This window comes from Girardinichthys multiradiatus, chromosome 2 (genome assembly GCF_021462225.1).
Source record: "Girardinichthys multiradiatus isolate DD_20200921_A chromosome 2, DD_fGirMul_XY1, whole genome shotgun sequence".
In the NCBI taxonomy this organism is placed as follows: domain Eukaryota; kingdom Metazoa; phylum Chordata; class Actinopteri; order Cyprinodontiformes; family Goodeidae; genus Girardinichthys; species Girardinichthys multiradiatus.
Window position 1 is genome coordinate 48140561 of NC_061795.1, and position 21246 is coordinate 48161806.

The following is a 21246-nucleotide window of genomic DNA, read 5'->3' on the forward strand; positions in this document are numbered from 1 at the left end:
CCTCCTTAGAGACACAATATCTCAAATTTTTGTAAAGGGTTTTGCAGATTTTACCAAATCTGACTGACTATAATATGAAAAGATACAAGAACAGCAATCACGATAAAGTTCTCCTACCATGAGTGCTTATTACTTCTAGATATATTTCACGGCGGTCAATTACTTTTTTTTTTCTCTTGCTCTCGGTGGAAGACACACACTTTTACTCTCCCTCCCTCCCTGCTGATCCCTGCTTCTGCTATTTGTCTGTTTTTCTCAGAGCCTCGCTTTGCATATCTTCCAAACTTGTAAATTATGGATTTGGTCAGCTGGTCTCTCAACGTATTTGATCAAATTTTTTCAACGGGAAGACAGGGTAAAGGAGACCCTCTTGTCCAGACGGGACGTTCTTCTCTGGATACACAATGGATTCTTGGCAGCAGTGGAAGATTGTGTTCCTGACTACGATGTCGGTCGAGGACGTAGAAGATATGTACATATTTGGACTTTTGATGACAGGATTTCTCCTTTTTGGTGTTGGTGGTTACCTGGCTTATCGAGTGATTCGCAAAACGTGGGCGGCTGTTCTAAGCATTCCAAAGTTTCCTGCAATGTTCGATGGAGTCTGTAGAGCGATCAACACTCAGACTGAAATGTTAAGAGAGCAGAATCGCAAGCTCGACACGATTCTTGAACAGAATAGCAGCCTGGCAGCGGTTGGACTCAGAGGTTAAAGGATATAATCTTGGAGAAGTTGTACGCTCGAGATCTGCGGAAAGTACCAGAAATTTGGCTATTGGGATTCGCAGTTGAGACATACCAGTAAAACTCTTAAGGTAGTTGGAAATTCACAGCTGCCTGAACCACAACATTTATTGTTTTTCTAAATCTGGCGCCCCAATGTGGCCTTGGCAACTTCGGCTTACTGGCTTTCGACAAAATATTTCCTGGATGTTATATAAACAAGACGCTCTTCCCCAGCACTCCCTTACCAGCTGTGTGCTGATAGGACTATGCAGCCGATTGATAAAACTTCCACCTCTCTTCTCAAGGACAATGGCGCTTCTATCAGTGTTGACGGTCTAATTCTTGCAAACACATTCAGACTTATATATATTCACACCCTCAAGATTCCACCGTACCCTTGCTAAATCTTTACTTATGTGTGTGTTGCTTACCCCTGCTGAGGTTTTTTGTACTACTTCAGACTCTATTCTGCTAAGAATAGAGTCGGAAATGTTTTTTCTCCTGTCTTACTTTACCTAAATGTGTGATTTCATTACTTTTCATAGATTTTCAGATTTCTCAAAAGGATTACCAGCAAAAGCCAAATATTATTAGTATTTGAAAATTTGGACTAAAACTGTTTTTACACCAATGACCATTTTATTACAACTATTTCATACCATTGAAAGCCAAACATTATTAGTATTTGAAAGTTTGGACCTTTCTTCTAGTACAGGATGAATTCCTTACCACAGAGGACTTAATGATCTAATTACCTCTATTAGAAAGATTGGATTAGAACCAACTCTTACCAGTAAACTTCCAAGGATTATTAATGTAATTTGATTTGTTTTTCTGTGTGTGTGATTTTTTGTATCATTGTAATGTTTTTCCTCATGTACAGCGCTTTGAGTGCCTTGTTGCTGAAAAGCGTTATATAAATAAACTTGACTTGACTATTAATTATCTATATTAGGACCAAAGGAAAACAGATTGTACACCTTCAAAACAAAGACAAAATGACCTTTGAGGTAACTTTTCAAATTTTGCATCCCATATTGGCAGTTAGCGCATTTAGCTACCATTACTAAAACATTGGTGTGTGCATTCCACCTAGAATGTAGATCCTTATATTAACTCTAAAGGTCCATTCCGACCAAATGCTAATGATGCAACAGGAGCGAGTGATTTACATGTTAACCCACGGCGCGTTCAGCAGCGAAGCGAGGCAAAGGACACGAAGGACGCGACGCGATTAGGGTGAATAGAGCAAACCGAATGCCCCAATGGAAGCAAAGCAAATTTCGCTGCAGTTGAAAAATGAGTATTACATTTTCCGATACAACTGTCAGAAGCCTGATTTCTAGGTCACCAATCAGCCGTTATTACATAAATATTCAATATGGTACCATGTTACATTCAGTTATCATATCAGCTCTTGTCTGGTGTATTTTGGCGGTCCTCGTCCATATGTTTAGATACAAAGATTTTGATTATATTTAGAAGATCTGGACAGTACAATTTGGCTGTTAATCTATTGAGCTGAGATTTGTTTACTCACCAAAGACAGATAGACAGGCATTCTGCAGCAGGGATACAGCGCCTGTAGTTGGTGTCCCGGAGGCTGATTCCCCCAATGCAGGCAGCAGGTCCTCAAACTGGGTCCTGGATAGACGGAAATACTGCTGAAAGCGACCGTGATCCAGACGCTGCTCCTGGAGTAGGTGATGGTACTCTCCAAACTGGTTCCGTCTCTGATGAACCCAGGGACGTCGATGCCAGCAGCGTTGTTCAGCTTTCCTTAAATAAAGTACTGTGACCCGCTCCATGTTGAGTTGAAACCAGCAAGCAGCAGATAGAAGCTCCTCCTATTTGATGACATGTTAAAGCGAGTGGAGTGTTGTCGCCCGTTGGCAACGCCAATTGCTGGCGAAATGTCAGGCAAGCAACAGCACGTGAATGAGCCAAAACCTTCGCTGAAATCACGGTCGGTCTGAAAGCACCTTAAGATCTCCAAAAACCTACCAACAACTCCAAAACGTGCATGTTCAATGACATAAAGGATGAAAGTTCCAAAGAACCAAAGAGAACAACTTCGTTGTTTGTTCAGTTTCATGTTACCTGTTGAAAGTCTTGCTCTCTCGCAGCCTAAATGAAACGTATGTCATGACAAGTCTTAGAAAATACTTTTAAATCCTTTTAAACAGTGTCTTACGTCAATGACTGTAAGTAGTTAGGTTTGAATTTCCTTCTCTTAGTAACAGTGTCCATGCTGGAGTCATGTTACTGCAGCCTTTTGGATCTTAGATAGGGTGGGTTCACTTATTGAAAAAAGATGGGATTTTTGAGTCTCCCATTGGACAGTCAGAGGTTAGAGACCAAAGTTTTTGTGCTTTTCTACACATAACAAATAAAAACAATCTTTATCCATTGCCACAACATCATTTTCCCAAAAGTTAAAATTTACAATATTTAAGTTAAAAATGCTCTCATATTTTAAATCCAAAGTGGGAAAGTCCAGGGTTTCTAACCGACACTTGTCTGGAAAATCCAATATGGCTGCCTTTGAAATAAATGTAGACATAACTCTATTAAAAAAAAGTTAATCTGAACTTCTGACCATTTGTTTAAAAATTAATCCTTCACACACACACACACACACATACACACACACAAGTATTGCTTTTCATGGAACAGAAAAATAAAAATTTCTTAAATTAGGTTTTTATGGCCTTTGCTATCGGTCCTCGGCCTTCAGAAGTAAATGAACTGCAGAATAGTTAACCACCAGCAGATGGTTCAGATTCCCTGTTGGTAGTTTCAGTTTGTACTGGGAATCCTCAAAATTTACTCCAGTGCACTTCTCTTTTGGAAAGTTTCCATATAAGCAAATTTTGATGTTTTGTTTAATCCGTTGATTCTTATTAGCTCTACACCAGTTAATAATTTTATATTTACCTTGGTATTACTTGGTAATATAATATACAGTTGTTTTGAAATAAAGTACCTAATGCATTACCACATAGTTGCCTGTATTGCTGAGACTTTATATTTTGTCTTTAATTCACCAGGACACTGAAGCCCTTTACAGCTTTGTTTTCTGTGAGCTCAAAACCTTATTGTATCTCCAAAATAAAATATTTAATTAACTCCAGAAGCCAATCTGCCTGCATAGAAACTCTGTAATGAAGTCGGAACTCAGCAAGGTAAACAAAGCCTCAAGTAAAAAAAAAAAAATGCTGGCAGCCTCCCACTTAAGTACTCCTCCAAGCAATCAGCAGATAGGAGACACCTGTCATCCAGCGCACCTAAGAGCTCCAGCACCAACTGTGAAACACTGAATGGTTATGTAGACAAGTACACCAAACACACACACACACACATACAGACTCTGACACCTTTCTTTTAGAGAGCAAAAGGACAACAGAGAAGTAGTAGTATTTGTGCACTCATCACTTCATTGGGTATGCATTCCGGTGATATGCCTGCATTAGCAGAACTTGCTTTGCAGGCAGTGGCAGAGGTGCATTGGTAGGGACAACTTTGCATTTGTGGTTTCATATCATGCACAATGAGATTAGTGCCTCTCCCTTCCTTCCTCTCTGTTTTTGTTTCGCTGATCTGGAGAAGTTTCTGTAAGAAAAAGAGGGGCAACAAAACCATAAAAATTGTACTGGTGCCTAACCAGAGAAGCCGCAGCCGATCCAAGTGAAAAGAAAACCTGTCACCACAAGACATCTATGCAGGGATTCAGGTTAGAGGAGCGAGCAATTGACATATCGCCTTTTGACTCATAAAAGGGGTTTCCCTGCATTTTTTGTCTTTACAGAAGCCTGTGTATTGGTATAATTTGATCAATTTAGCCTTTTTTAAAGCATATTTTAATGTTGATTAAAATGAAGGTTTTGTAAACTACCTACCCCTGCAAATCAGGAAGTATAGATGCATTCTGTGTTGTTTGTTTTTAAATTGGAAATCCCATTTAGATAAAACATGCAAGAACAACATGCTGGGTTGCTATAATGTCTTCATTACACTGTCAGAAAATTGCAATTGTGACTCTGTTGTCCGCTTTTGTTGTCAGCCTCCTGAACAAACAATAAGATAAGAAGAGAGCACTGAAAGGGGTGACAATAAAACAGAACCTTACCCTCAAACGTCTGTGTGTCATTTGTGTAGGGATGTAACAATATATATATTTAGCATTAAGATTATTATATGTAAATTAAATACTGCTATCAAAATAATTTTTTTATTAAAATGTGTTTAAAATATGCCAAAATTTGTCCACAGAACATTACTCATAAGGCTGCAGTGTTTAGGATCGTTTCATGTGTTTTTGCAAACAATAATTAAATAATTTAACAAATTTGAGGATTCCCCATGAATCAATGAACCAGACTGGTAAAAGTGAACTTACTTAGCTTTAGGTGTCAGACAGCTAGTAGCTACTGGAGGCTGGACTCTGGTGTTAATTATCTTTGCATGTAGAGAGGAAAACTGCTTGCATGCAGTCCAACAACATACATCTAAATTCAAGACTTTTTGGTAGGTGATTTCACTGATTCTAAGAGTCGGAGACAATACATTTGACAGACTGATAATCAAGTACATTGTTAAGCGTCATTTAATTTTAACAAGGTAATAGAACTGATGGACTGCTTGGATGCAATACTTGTTAGGATATTGCATTTTAAGCTCTTGAGTCAAGAAAACATGTGTTGACCATAATCATAATCATCATCATGATCGCTGTATTGAGCAATAGGATCTTAATTACGTCATGTCACATACAACTAACTACATGTTTGACATTAGTACATGTAGTAATTTAGTAATGTAATTTAACTGCACACAAACTGGACATGGATTCATGGTCAAGTTTGCAACAGAAGGAAAATGCAGATGGAAGTATTTCCAGTGGTTTATGTTACAGATGTGCATGTATGAGTAGCTGCTATATTTACATCTGTCCTCATATTCTAGATAAAATTTCAGCCAGACGCCTTTTCTTAATCTCTTTCTCTTCCTACCTTCAGCAGACCTTGCTCTTCCCCATGTTATCACCTCCTGGGAGTCCACTTTCTGCTTCTTTGGGAACCATTTTACTGATGTTCCAGCTCATTGTGTGTGATGTTTACTTTGTATTGGTGTGTAATGGTGCCCTGAGATACTGTTGCCAGAGTGTTGTCTTTGGTGTCTGTTCCAGTGCTGCCCTTTAGACCCCAATGTGCCTCTGCCTCTTTGGAACATTGTATTCTGCTCCCACCCGTCTTTACACTTTATAATCATTTGTCCCTGTAATGCCCTCAGCTTCCATGTTTCAGCCATATCTGAGGGTGCAATAAAGTGTGTCAAGTCATTATTTCACCATCACTGCTGGGCAAAGAAAAAGGGGCAGGGGAGCTGCCGTTGGAAATGTTCTTTTAACTGTGTGCAGTGTTTTTATTCATTTACCTCCAACCCTTTCGTAGCTCTGTAAAGTCCCGTAGTGATGACCCCCCCCCCCCACATGCTGTTTTCCATGACCAAAACCCTGCCAGAGCCTGCCAAATGCGGGAAGTAGGGGGGCTAGTTACCATGGTCACGGCAGTCAGGATTGTGAACTTGAAACTTCCCAAGATCTGCCTTGAGCTCCTTTGAACCATGTGTCATGCTGTTAATATATAATACAGATGAATGGACAGGGATTTTAGAGGATTCAGCCTAGATTAGATTTCTTTGGAGCCAAGAGACTACATCTTACCTGGAGGAAAAAATGCTGGACTAAGAGTGTCCTTCCTATGGCGATGACAGGCTGAGAGTCTCTTAAAAGTACTTTTGTGTGAGGAATCACGGAGCTCCTGGTTATTTTAGGCATCATTGAAGATTTGAGCATATTTATCTTTGTGACAGGACAGAAGGAGTGTAGTAAGCCAAAAGTGTTTGGGACTACACTGCAGCTGAAATAAGTGAGACAATAATCTTCTGTCAAGACAAAAAAATCTAAATAATTTTAGTCTCAAACAGAAAAGTATCAATTGTTCCCAATGCTGCAACAACAGTTTACCATATTCATGATAATGTTATCTATGTATGTTATTTTTGTTCTGCTGATTCTGATTCATAGTAAATAAAATAAAAATATTAAATAAATACACCAAAAAGGTTGTTGTTGTACTGGTCCTTATTGCTCAAAGTAATATACATCTGTTCTTTTTGGCTTAAATTGGCACATACTACTCAAGAGGAAGGTAAAGGATACAAGGTTTATTTATTTATTTTCTTTGTTAATAAAAATCTGAAAAGTGTGGCGTCCATTTGTATCCAGCCCTGCTAAGTTAATATTTTGTATAACCATGCCAATTTGTGGCAAAATAACCAAAGGTCAGTTTGGATGGAGAACATTTCCAGTTGCATTCAGGTCTTGACTTTGTTTAGGCCATTGTATATGAATATGCATCGATCTAAACCGTTCCATTGTTGCTTGGGCTGTATGTTTATGGTTGTTGTCCTCAGGAGTCTCTTGTGCAGCCTCTACCTGATTTTCTTTTAGTATTGCCATGTGTTTATGCTCCTTAGAAAAACATCCCTACAGCATGATGCTGCCACAATCATATATAGCTTTTTATTGGTCTTCATGGTGGAGCTTGTTCACTGATAAACGGCTGAGACCTTCACAGAACAGCTGGGTTTATATTTAGGTTAAAATGCACACAGGGCAGACCAGTTGGCAGGCAGTGCAAAGCATCTCATGTGAAGGATTAAAACATTTAGCAATGATATGACAGGAAGTTTTTATAACCTTGGTATAGCTTTGTACAGATAGCTGGACCATGTCTAAGCACACCTCCGTACCAGCATCCCCCCCAAGTTTGAGCAAAACAAATTAAACCCATTAAAGTGTGCTATTAGATTATACATGGTCTGTAAGGAGTTTCCTATAAAACTGTCAAAAAGGCACTTCCTGCTGACTACTCAGATCAAAGCAAACTTCTGACATTTTAGATTAACTGAAGTTTTGTTTGTTGTCACACTCTTGTTCATGTGCAGAAATGTGCTTTTTATGTGTGCTTTCTGTTATGTTTCTGTCATGTTTTGGCTTCGGAAATGTTCAAATATTTTAGCATTGTGTAGTTTCCTCCTACATTAACCTTGTTGACTGTTTCCTCTTTTGTACTACTCTGGACTGCTTTCCATGAGCTCATATGAACTGCAGTTTAGGTGCTTAATAGAAGATTTGAGCGGATTTATCAAAGGTTATAATGTAAAAGCTGCTTTTATGTCAAAAATGTCTGTTTTGTTGGCAGTCACTTCATGCACATTAGACTAATAAAGAGGGTTTAAAATAAAGCTATCAGGTTTCTAACCCATGTGTGTTTTGTGTTTCCTCAGGGCTCCGGAGATCATCCTTGGCCTGCCGTTCTGTGAGGCCATAGACATGTGGTCGCTAGGTTGTGTAATAGCTGAGCTGTTCCTGGGATGGCCTCTCTACCCTGGAGCCTCAGAGTACGACCAGGTAACACATTATGATGATATTCATTAATTTACACCTTAATTTCACCTATTGTTTAGGTGCAGCTCTTGGCTGAGTTTTCCTGTTTCAGAAAACAGATGCAGCAGAGCCTGTTGTTGAATCAGTACAGCTCCTGCATAACATTGTCATGTTGCTCACTCCTTCCAATAGATGGAGGAAATCTTGAGCATGTTGCACTCCAACTCTAAAAAGCTTGTCTGATTGCCAGATCTTTGCGACATTATAAGAAAATCAAGCATGTGTCATTTGCTTTTAAGTAATTGTTGGCATCTGCACCATTACCTGTGACAAGAATGTATATTAAACCTCCAAACAAGCATCCATTATAAAATGTTTGCCTTTTCTTACATGATCGGGTGACAATCTATAACCTCACAGTCGTTTGCTGTTCAAAGCTAATGCATCTGCATTATCTCTGGTGTTTTTTTGTGTTTTTGTCTTGCAGATTCGGTACATCTCGCAGACGCAGGGTCTTCCTGCAGAGTATCTGTTGAGTGCAGGGACCAAGACCACGAGGTTCTTCAACAGAGAACGAGACTCCACCTATCCTCTTTGGAGATTAAAGGTACACAAACAATATAAAGAAAAAAGTGTTGTACGTATGACATTGAATACATATATTATTTGTGAACGTAAAGGCGGATTGTAAAGAATAACATAAACAAATATTGCATATTAAAGAGAGTATTAAAACTCGAGGTCTAACAGAAGTATATATATATATATATATATATATATATATATATATATATGTATATATATATATATATATATATATATATATAATTTTCAAAACAAATTCAGGTCAAAAAAAGTTTCAGATATAATCTTTGATGCTTTTATTTATTTGTTTATTTAATTTAGCTATTGGTGCAATATACATACAGTATTAGTATTCAAAACTAATACTCACAAAAAGTTAGGGATATTTGGCTTTCTGGTTAAATTCATGGAAAATGTTGACGTTACAGTGACATTATATCATGGAAGTAGGGAATTTCAGTAGAAGCATACATTTCCTTATCTCAAACAATTTATAGAAACAAAAGCCAACATCAGTGGTGGTTTTACCACAATAACATTTGTCAGTGTCTCAGTAATGTTTAATGTGACCTTGAGCATCAATCACAGCTTGACAACGACGTCTAGTGCTGTTCACAAGTCAACTTATTGTCTCCTGAGTCATCCCACTCTTCTTGAAGGGCGGCTCTCAGGTCGATGACGTTCTGAGTACAGAGTTACGAGCCTCTAGCTGATCCTTAGGTTTTCTATGGGATTCAGGTGTAGAGAAAGTGCAAACCACTCCATTCGATATACCCCAGTCTTCAGCAGCCGTTTCCTAATGGTGTGACCTCAATGAGCTGGAGTATTGTTGTCCATAAAGATGAAATTAGGCCTGTGTTGTTCATGCAGGGGCACAATGACTGGATTAATGATGTTATTCAGCTAGTATGGGCTTGTCACTATACGGAGTATAGGGCAGTTCTGTATTGACTAGACACACCTGCCCACACTGTAACACCACCACCACCAAAGGCTCATCTGGTGACAACAGCGATTGACGCAAAGTGTTCTCCTTCACGTCTCCAACATCGTAAATGTTCCCTGGTCCATGCAAGACGATGATGCCTTTGCCTGTAGGTGTGGTCAGGTAACCCTTAAAGGTCGTCCAACATGCAGACCACACTGATGTAAACGATTTCAAATAGTCTGACGTGACACGTGGGTGGCTATCACCTCCCTTAAACGTGCCTGGAGTTGAGTGACATTCACCATCTGGTTCTGCAGGGTCCTGCTCACAATGAAGCGGTCATCATTTGGGGAGTGGCCAAAGGACGTCCACTTCTATACCTTCCTGTGACTCTTCCAGTCTCTCTGTGTCTCTGCTGCAACCTGATGATGACTCTCTGTGACACTCTAAGCTCAGCGGTCACTTCCATCTGAGAACATCCTGTTTGAAGCCTCGCAAGGCGAAGTAATGTCGATCTATTGTTAGTTGTTGTCTTGGTCTCATGATGTAAAAATGTGGACAGCATCATCAGGACTGTTTAAATATCCATTAAGCTCCTTGATAGAGAACCGCAAGTTGAGCAAAAAGCACTGAAACACTGAACCGGTGGACGTGTGCCTTCAAAGGTTTAGAGAAGGTCACATTAAGTTCACCTGAGGCCATAGTGCATTTTAGGTCCATCCTAAAATTTCACCTGAAATCAGAATATCTATAACTATTTGTGAATAGTGTATATTTTGAGTGTAGCAATGGTAAAATGGATCTGTGTGGGAGCTCTCAGGGTGATCTAACCTCCACTCACTGCCCCCCTGTGTGCTCCATTTGTCACGATGGGGTTTGTGGGTGGACCAAAGCGCAGACAAGAGCTTGGAAGCAGCATCTTAAATAAATCCTTATTTTATTTGAAGGATCAAAAAACATAACAAAGCGAGTAGCGAGTGTGAGCGAAGGAACCAGCAAAGGACAATGAAACAAAACCAACTAATATACAGTGAGAACAAAGGCAGGTAATCAAGGAACTAAGAACAGGTGAGACAAGGAGACAGGGAGGCAGAGGGAGCAGGTGAACCTAATAAAACTAAAGCAGGAGGAAAAGAACTAAATGACATGACAGTGAGCAGAACTAAAAGAAACTATAGAACAAGATAAAATAAAACATAAGAATCAAGAATAAACATGTGTTACGGTTTGCAAGATATAGGACCCCAGAATGCAGACGAGCAGGCAGCGTGACGGTAAGTGCAAAAGATTTAATAACAAAAAACTCACTCACAGCAGGAGGCAGGAACAAAACAACAAACGGGCAGGCATGAGCAAAAACCAAGACATGAGCATGAGACCAAGAAATGAGCATGAGAAATGTTTCCGCGACGACTAACTGAACAGGTGTGTATAAAGGGAGCATGGTACAGGTGGAAAACAAAACTGATTAACATGGTGCAGGTGAACCAAATAAACTTAATTGACAGACAGAACAAAATGTGGCTGCGGCAAAAACAGAGACTCTAATATACAAACAAACTTGACAAAACATGAACAAGACTAAAACATGACCAGAAAAATAATAAACAAAAGCATGATTCCAAACTTGAGCAGTGAAAAACATATAAGGAAAATACCTGAAACCAAAAAACCCCAAATCATAACAACATGAACTGAAGGAAACTGAGAAACTGGAGGGGACACAACAACCTAAGCACTTAGTAAAAATATAAACCATTAGGGAACCCTGACTACAAAGTAAACAAACCTAAACCAACACTGATGGAATAAAACTGGAAAGAAAACAGAGAACCAGAAAATGTACAAACCAAAAATAAACAATAACTAAAACTAACCTATAAGGCAGAGCCAGAAGGAGAACAAATACCTAACCATAAATAAATAAAAGAAGAACTACACTAAAGAATCCAGGAAGACAACTATAATAATAAATAAATAATAATAATAATACAAAGCAACTACTAAGAAGCTGAAAACGAGAGGAGAGAAACACAACGCACACTAGGACGCGGTAGAGGGAACAAAACTAACAGAGGGCAAAAGGAAATAAACAGACTGCAAAAACCCAAACGAAATAAAAGGTTGGAAACACAAGACCACAACAAAGTCAAAGATGTCATATCATGACACCATTTAGGTCACTTAATAAAGAGCATTAGCTCTTTACATTTGAACTTTTGTGTGTCACATAGAGATTTAGCATATTGAGTTTTTGGCTTGAATGAGCTGCAAATGCTGATCCTTCTCTGCAGCACATAATGAGGTTTTTATGATGTGTTGTTTGAAGCAAGTGTTTTTATAGATACTGGTGACATACCACTGCTGACAGTAACTAAGTACTGTATATTCTATAATGCATTTTAGTGAAGAAATAGCATGCAGTGCTGTAAACAAAAGTTTTGTTAGCCAACCACCACAAACCTCTGTGTTTTATATCGTGTTTTTATGTTATTTACCAACACAAAGTAGTGCATAACTGAGATTGTAAGGAAAACGTTACATGGTTTAGATATTTATTTATAAATAAACTATATGAAAAATCCATCTCTTTTGGATACCCCTAAATAAAATCCTGAAGGCATGTATTTTAATCTGTAAATAGAGTGCAGGTGGGTGGAATTTAATCCGAGTATAAACAGCTGTTCTGTTTCTGGCCTTAGAGGTTCTTCAGAGAACATTAGAGAACAAACGGCATCATGAAGACCAAGGAACACAGCAGACAGGCCAGGGAGAAAGTCGTGGAGATGTTTAAAGCAGAGTTAGGTTCTACAACATGGAAGAACATGTCTAGTGGAAAGTTAACACCGCTTAGCACCATGACACACTGTCCCCATGGTGAAGTACAGTGGTGGCAGCATCATAATGTGAGGACACTTTTCTTCAGCCAGGGCAAGGAAGCAGTTCAGACATCACGGAAGGATAGATGGAGCTAAATCCAGGGTAAACCTGGAAGAAACCGTGTTTTAAGGTATAAAACTCCTGAAACTGGGGAAGTGGCTTAGTCAAAGTCCAGTCAAAGATCCATGGCTGTGAATACTTTTGCAAGACACTTGTTTTTGTAAAGTGTACATGGTCTCATCTCAGACAGATCTGAAAACTGCTCCTTTTATCAGTTTCTTTTTACTGTCTCTGCCATATTAGCAAAATTGCAGAACAGATTTAAAGTAATTTTATCATGAATTCAGGAAGAATGCCTCATATTTAAAGTCATCATCATTGTTTGAAATATAGCTGAACAGAAATGGATTTGTGCATCTTTCTCTTGACACTCTAGCATTATAACCCATCGAGATCTGGTTGTTGTGAAATCAAGGCGTCCTTGAAACTTTTTTTGTCCCTTCCTCTTTGAAGAGTGACGGCTCAGCTTTAACTCAACTTTGCCACGTGTTTCCATGAAACACCAGCTGTGTTGCGTTGCTGACTGTAATTATATTTTGTGTTAAGTCAAGAGATTTCTGCAGTCAGGTCAGCACAGATATGTTCAATGTAAATCTGCATCTGTTAAAACATAATGATGGCATGTTTATACCTGTCAGGTTTGTGTCTGTCCAGGTGCACCAGTGTAAATCTCCTGCGTAGTCTGCATACTGTTGTAGTTTTATTGTGATATAGGTGTGACACCCTATGCAGTTTGCCCCTTCTGTCTTTGCTGTTAGATGAGTATTTGTGTGCTACCCCAGGGTTACTCCGAGGCCAGGATGAGGTCTGCTGCACATCAACAACATGAGGCTATAATGAGCCAGATGTAAATAGTATATTTCCAGAGGGAGAGGTTTGATAGTACTTTTACCAGACATCTGCTTCTTGTCTCCTGCAGACTCCGGAAGACCACGAGGCTGAAACGGGGATCAAGTCCAAGGAGGCTCGCAAGTATATCTTCAACTGCTTGGATGATATGGCACAGGTATGCTATCTGCGTATAAGAGTGGGATTCTTCTCTTCACAACAAGTCAAACCAGAGAAGTATTGTTTTCTCTTGCTCTGCCTCTGAAGTCGAAGTTTCTTTGACAAGGAGGTTTAGGTCCAGATTCAGTTTGATCCATTACGTCCTAAAAATTATCTATCAAATATATGAAATCTTTTTAAATAAGCTGATCTTCAGCTCTAGCAGAGTAACTGTTATATCGAGTTTTACAGAACCAAACAAAAGCAGCTGTTTGCTGAAATCTCCACTCAGCTACTCTTCATTTTGGTCTACGGCTGTCTAATAAATAACAGACATTCAAACTAAAATGTGCTGCGACTGGTTAACAGGCCTGATGCATACAGTTTAGTTCCTTATTTATGCGGTTGGTGCAGGGTGGTGGCTTTGTTTTGTCTCTGCACATCTGAATTTCATGTAAGCATGTAGTGGATAAGGCTACCAAATGCTGTAGATATCTTAAACCTCAGATTTGTAGAGACAATTTGGACATAAAGGGCAAAGCATTTACACATTCTAGTTGTTCAGAGCATAGGTGGATAACATCTGGGTTTTTGCAGCCCTGAAAGGCACCTGGGTGGATTTGTTTCACTCTCAGGAGCTCTGTGTGGTGATAGGATGCCTCAGGTGCTGCAGACAGCAGATGCAATACAACTCCAACGGATGCAGTGGTGTAAAGCGTGCTGCGTCTGAACTATAGAGCAGTGGTGGAGTATTCTCTGCCTATTGTCTGACAGTACAGGTGTGCCCAGGAGAATGGCACACCTGACTGCATTGTGTCAAGTGTAAAGTTTGGTGGAGGGGCTATTATGGTGTGGAGCTGTTTTTCAAGAGTTGGGCTGAACCCCTTAGTTCCAGTGAAAGGAACTCTTAATGCTGCAGCAAACCAAGACTTTTTGGAGAATTTTGGCCTCCAAATTTTGTGGGAACAGCCTGGGAATGAATGCTTCCTGTTCCAACATAACTGTGCTGCAGTGCACAACGCAAGGTTGATAAAGACACAAATTAGTGGGTTTAGTGTAGATCTACAGTGCATTAAAAATATCTTCACCAAAGAGAAAATAAAAAGAGAAAATTTGAACAGACTTCATCACAGGGACTAAAAAACAGTGAAAAGTGAAATAGCAATGTTGCTGTATTTAAAACTAATTTTGAAAGGGAGTCAATGGAATAAAATCTGTTGAAAGAACACGAACTGCTCCATTGAGTTTAAAAGACGTATGAAAGACTTGAAGGAAAAAGAGCTGATACAAACAAAACTCATCTGAAGTAAACAACCTGGACACATTTTGTGATAAAATAATTGGATAGATGGACGGACGGACGAACAAGTGAAATATGTTTTTATCCCAGGGCTCCTCAAATGTCATGAGTACGCTTTGTGATTGAGCTCCTGATAATCCAGGCCAAGAGAAAAGGTTTGGGCAAGTGAATTTCCTCTACTGTTGGATGTTCATCTTGATCACAGCCAAACAGCGGCCTCTGGAAAACCATCCATGTGGATATCCAACACATGTTGCTGCTGAAATGATGGAGACAATTATGGTGGTTCAGTAGTGCCCAGGGCCACTGTCAGGCCAGTCTGGAATAACATGTGGTCATCTGGGACAAGATGGTATCACTTCCTGGGATTGTTGAATTTATTCCACTCATACACACACGAGGCAAACGGTTTATTGAAGCCAATCTGCGCTGGCATGATATCCCCTGGGTCATCTATGTCTTCTGTACTTCTAGCTCTGCATCATGACCTCCTCCGTTGAAAAACAACTTAGTTTTCTATTAAAAACACAGAGGAGGTATAATGCAGAGCTCCACAGGCTTAATGTGGGAGAAAAAGAGTCTGTTTTACCCAATCTCACTATCCTGACCACATAAACAAGTCAGCATTGTGGACATCTGTGCCTGCGTGTATAATGGATGATATAGCTGAAGGCCCTGCAAGGCTGAGAGGCGGAATGCCAGGAAGAGATAATGAACATCCTTTTTAGTCGTGGGAAATGTGTGGAGGCTTCAGTCACGAGTATATCTAATTGAAGGGAAATCAGACACCAGCTTACAGTAAATGCAAGATTGCATGAGGTGTCCAGTGGAGAGTGAAGGAAGGCTGGAAATACTCATAAACATCCACTGTCATCTGCACTCAGTCAATATCCCCAGTCATACGAGCGTACACATGGCTGGAGGAGCTTCACAGTCCTCACGTCTTCTACTGTGCCTTACAAAAGTATTCATACCCCTTTAACTTTTCCATATCTCATCATGTTAAAACCTCAAACTTTATTGTGTTTTATTGGGACCATGTTCAATAGACCAACACAAAATGGGGCCTGATTGCTTAGTGGAAGGAAACTGATACATGGTTTATGCATCAGCAACTCTTAAGGGATATGTCTCTACCAGCTTTGCACAGCCTAAGCTCAGGTAGATCAGTTTTCAACTTGATCTAGGTCTGGACTTTGACTGGACCATTCTAACACAGAATATAGTTTGATTTAAACTATCCCATTTTATCTCTGGTTGTATGTTTAGGTTCGTTGCTCTGCTGGAAGGTAGACCTCCACCACAGTCTCAAGTCTTTTGCAGCCTCCAACAGGTTTTCCTCCAGGGTTGTCCTGTTTTTTTGCTCCATCCATTTCCCCAAAAAGGTCTGACCAGCTGTCATGTCCCTGCTGGTGAAAAGTATCCCAGTATGATGTTACTACCACCATGTTTGGCCATGGGTATGGTCTGTTCAGGGTGACGTGACAAGCTGGATTTCCACCACACATTGCTTTTTGGAAGGTGAAGAGTTAAATGTTGTTCTCATTTGAGCAGAGCACCTTTATCTAAATATTTATGGTTTCCCCTACAAAGGCTTTCTTCTTGCCACTCTTCCAATAAAGATCAGATTTGTGGAGGGACATGTAATAGTTGTTCTGTCATCAGATTCTTTCATCTAAGCTTAGACTCTTGGCAGCTCCTCCAGAGTTACCGTGGGCCTTTCGGTCGCTTCTCATGTGTCAGTCCAGGTGGACGTCCATGTCTTGGTAGGGCTGCAGTTGGTCCATCCTCTCTCCATGTTCAGATGATGGATTGAACAGATCTCTGTAAGATGTTCCAAGCCTGGGATATTGTTTTAGAACCTAACCCTGCTTATGACTTCTCCAGAATGTTCTACCTGACCTGTCTACTCTGTTCCTTGGTCTTCATGATGCTGTTCTTTGATGTTCTCTAACAAACCTCTGAGGCCAGAAACAGAACAGCTGCATTTAGCCTGAGATGAAATTACATACAGGTGGACTCTGATTCCTAATTAGGTTACATCCCATCTCATCATATATATTTTTATGTTATCACATTTTTAACAGTAAACTGCAAAGAAAGTGGTGGAGAGGGGGGGGGAAGACAAGCAGCAAAGGTCGCCTGGGCCGGGAGTTGAACCCCATGTGCCACCGCTGCCCCCCGCAGCTGATCATATTTTGGTAGTCTTAACACATAAATTCTAAACAAAATCCATTAAAGTTTGCAGTCATAACATTACAAAATGTGACAAAATTCACAGGGTGTGAATACTTTTGCAAGGCATGGTATTCATTGCATACTACCATACATATAGAAAGACGCAAAAATATTTCAACCACTCTTTCTCCTTGGAAAGAAAGTGTTAAAGTTGTGTATAAATCTGCCTCTGGTTTGGAATCATGTTGAAGGCAGGGCTGTGTCATGCATGTTGGGTTTCTCATCTCCTGGGACACAGCCTGATCTGTTTGCCACGCCTCTCCCCAGACAGGGATGTCCACGGTCAACACAACACACACGGGACTGCCAGTGTTTTTGCATGCATTTCCTATGTTTTTACGTTGGTTTTAGGGATTCAATTCAGGGATTCAATTTTAAAGAATTTAAAATATCTAGCTTTTCTGTTCAATGAAATCAGTGGATGGTAGAAACATTTTTGCCTAATTTTTAGCCTTCCTTTTTGATCATTTATTATTTTTGTTAGACCTCATTGTGCATATTTTTCCAAAGTCATCACCCTGCAGAGGACATTGTGATTATTTCTCACCTCGTTCCGCTGATTATTCCTTTATCAAAGCCAGCGGAGACAGCAAACAAAGCGGTATGGGTGCTGAAGCTGAATAGCCTGCATGAAGATAGGGGCTTGAATCAGATTTGCCGTGTTGACTGGCAGCACATCTGATAGACCCTGGAGCAGGCCCACAGATAAGCACTGCATCTTTATGAAAAACAAGCCTGCTTCCACTGCATAGCAGTCACAATAAACAAGGCTGCCTGTCTGTTGCCACAGTCCTGGCCCTCGCGCTGCCTGACAGTCTGCTCCTTCGCTGCCTGAGCAGCTACATCGTGACCTTGTTCCCCTTTGCTTCATCCCTCACCAGACATGACAACACTAAAAGTAGCTCTCAGAATTAGAATTAGTGCCTCACATACCAAATCAATCTTTGCTTATGTGTCTAGCGTTAAAGGAGAAATCGGTTGCTTTGCCAAGTATCTACCACAGCCTGAGCCACAGCACTGAGCTTTATTACAGCTAAAGCAGCTTGATGTTTTAAGGCAGCTTCCCAGAATTTCCTCAGAACATATTTATATTAAGATGCTGTGTCAGCTTCTTCAGAGCTGCTCACAAACTGACGTCTTGTGTGAAAGGCCTTTTTACTGACAGCCAATGGCAGTGTTTATTGAGTTCCCCCTTTTTGTTTGTTTTTACATCTTTGGAGGAGATAAAATTCTCATTGAAGGCCCGAAGACATTTTTCATCTGGTGCTATGAATACCAGTGTAAATGTTTATAATCGCACTCAAGTACAAGGTTATCACTGAGCTCTGACACTCTGCTTAATTCATGTGGCCTTCTGTTTATTATTAGGTTCCTTCTTGGGAAAATGATGTGGTAGAGATTTTTCTGATACCATGAACACTGAACCATGCATTGAGGAAGTATATGAACATAGAGATGCACCAATCAGAGATTTTGTGGCTGATTTCTGGTTACTGATTTTCTAACCTGCAAATCCGGATTTTAAAACTGACTTTAGGAACTATGAATTGATTTTTTTTGTTTTTTTGGACTAATTGAAAATTGAACCGTCTTAACAACACAACTGATATGTTTCAATGAAACACTGATTTTTCCAAAAAGGTTTCAAAATTTCAAATTGTCTTGATTTCCAAAATTGTACAAATGCAGTAAAGTCCTCCATGTTAAAGGTTGGAGGAATCTATAAAGATTATTATAGCTCAATCATTTTTTCTTTCCCTTTTTTTGACTCTAATTCATGACTCTGATTCACGACTGAAGATGTAATGTGCACCATATCACAACATATTCAATGTTTTTTCTACTAAATCCATTCAAAATAAGTAACATCTGTGTCCAATTTAATATTTGAGAGGAAAATGCTCTGAATTGCTTTAATGTGTTACATCTTTAAATTATTCATTCATTAAGTTACCTTTCTGTTGGAATCAATAATTATTAGTATCAGGACCAGATATGCTGTTGCATAGCACTGCAGTTACACAGGATCTCACTTGTATTTCAAAAGTAAGACAAAATTATTACAAAGTTCACATCTTAACAGCATTTAGCATCTTATGTTAGCATGTAGCAAGATTCGCAAGATTACTATATTTAGCGCAGTCAGTAATACTAACTACCTGTGGGTATTCAATGTGGTTTAAGCTCCTGAACTGATTATTTGAAAGATTTAAAAAAAATACTAATTTGCTAAAATTGTTTCCATATCTCAACAGTGCTGGGAATTTTTACCCAAGAGTGACACCTTATTGAAAGAGTATTCTCCTATATTTTGCTGGATGATATTTGGCACTGCTTTTGTTAAAGAGTGTGTACTCAGCATTTAGCAAAGAAGCTCAATGTTAGAAGGAGTTTTTTATTTTTAGAATAGGGCCTGTCTTTATTTATTATTCAGAAAAATACAAGTTAAATACATGCTTTTGTAGATTCTTAATTATGGTGAAATTATTCTATATGCCTCAGCCCTTTGCTGTTTAGATTTTGTATATTACTTACAATTACAAATTCATTGAACAGAATGCAACCCTGTGTACTTTATAGTCTGGTTTCATTGCCCTTATTAAGCTTGAGGGGGCAACAGCACTGGTATATGTTAATGTACAGCTATACTAGGTAAACTCTGCTCTCATTCGAATATGTTCTGAACACCATCATACACTAGAGCATAGTGCTTTTGTCTCATTGGGTGAGTTTAAACATTTTCTAAAGACTGCTGTAACTGCTATTGTTGTGTTTTTTATGCATTTTATTGTTAATGTCAAATGTTGAGTTTGTACCTCTAACTTGTAGGTCTGTGCTTCCTGGTTAAATATGGGTTAAATACAATAAATCTCTATATAAAACCCTAAGGTGTATGTTTGTTTCCTGCTTTCAGGTAAACATGACGTCAGATCTGGAGGGGAGCGACATGCTGGCAGAAAAGGCTGACCGGAGGGAGTTCATCGACCTGTTGACCAAGATGCTGACCATTGACGCTGATAAGAGGATCACCCCCATCGAAACACTCAACCACTCCTTCGTTACCATGTCGCATCTCCTCGATTTCCCTCACAGCACACAGTACGTGCTCCAGAGATCCTTTTACTGCTGTTTATACAGTTTCTGCAGCTGTAAGTAACATGGGCTTCCTCCAACTTAGTTTTCCTATCTTTCTCTCTGTCTGTGCAGTGTAAAGTCATGCTTCCAAAACATGGAGATCTGTAAGCGCCGAGTTAATATGTATGACACAGTCAACCAGAGCAAAACACCCTTTATCACCCATGTGGCCCCCAGCACCTCCACCAACCTCACCATGACCTTCAACAACCAGCTGAACACTGTGCACAGCCAGGTGAGGGTGAAAAGGAGAAAGCACAAAGATTATAAGCTTCAGTGGTCAGATAAATGGGTGTAAAAGTGTTGTGTCTTTTTTGTATTTCCATTGTAGGCTGTAATTACAGTTTCGCCCAGCCTCTAAAAATATTCACACCTCTTCAACTTTAACATTCCTTCATGTGACAGTCACAAACCTGGAAGAACAGTGGCACATGGTTTCTGAAACTTTTTACAGATACATTTCTGAATAGTGCGGCATGCATATATATATATATATATATATATATATGAAAACTAATTACACACTGTTTTGCGTTGATCTTTCACATTAAATTGCAATAAAATACATTGCATGTTGTTGTTGTTATGGGACGCAATGTGAAAAAGTTTAATGACTATGAATATTTTGGCAAAGCACTGTATGGGAATGATAGGATTCAGCTGTTTATATTAAATAAATATAGCTAGTGCTGATAAAAGCGTGTGGTAAATCTGACCTTGATGAATGCATAGATTATAGAATTTATACTTTGACATTTTCTACCATTATTTAGAAACAAAAGCAGATCAAAAAGCTATGAACTGTGCATTTGTTTAGTCAGTAGTTACTCAGCTTGCTGCCAGAAGTTGGTTGTTTCTGCTCTCATTATGTTTTTATCAGTCCATTCTTCCTGTTTGCACATTTCCCAGTTTATCAGCCTCCTTCTCTATCTTGGTACATGGATATTTGTCTGG

General features: G+C 39.4%; 1 protein-coding gene across 3 annotated transcripts in view; it reads left to right on the plus strand.

The window, feature by feature from the left end:
- Window positions 1-21246, plus strand: part of hipk2 (homeodomain interacting protein kinase 2) — a 123875-nt gene that overhangs the window by 81732 nt on the left and 20897 nt on the right. For all 3 annotated transcript variants that reach the window (XM_047353000.1, XM_047353007.1, XM_047353011.1), the window contains exons 3-7: window positions 8080-8203; window positions 8667-8786; window positions 13552-13638; window positions 20072-20256; window positions 20365-20527. In XM_047353000.1, the coding sequence (XP_047208956.1) occupies window positions 8080-8203; window positions 8667-8786; window positions 13552-13638; window positions 20072-20256; window positions 20365-20527 (679 nt within the window). The remainder of the gene's footprint in view (window positions 1-8079; window positions 8204-8666; window positions 8787-13551; window positions 13639-20071; window positions 20257-20364; window positions 20528-21246) is intronic.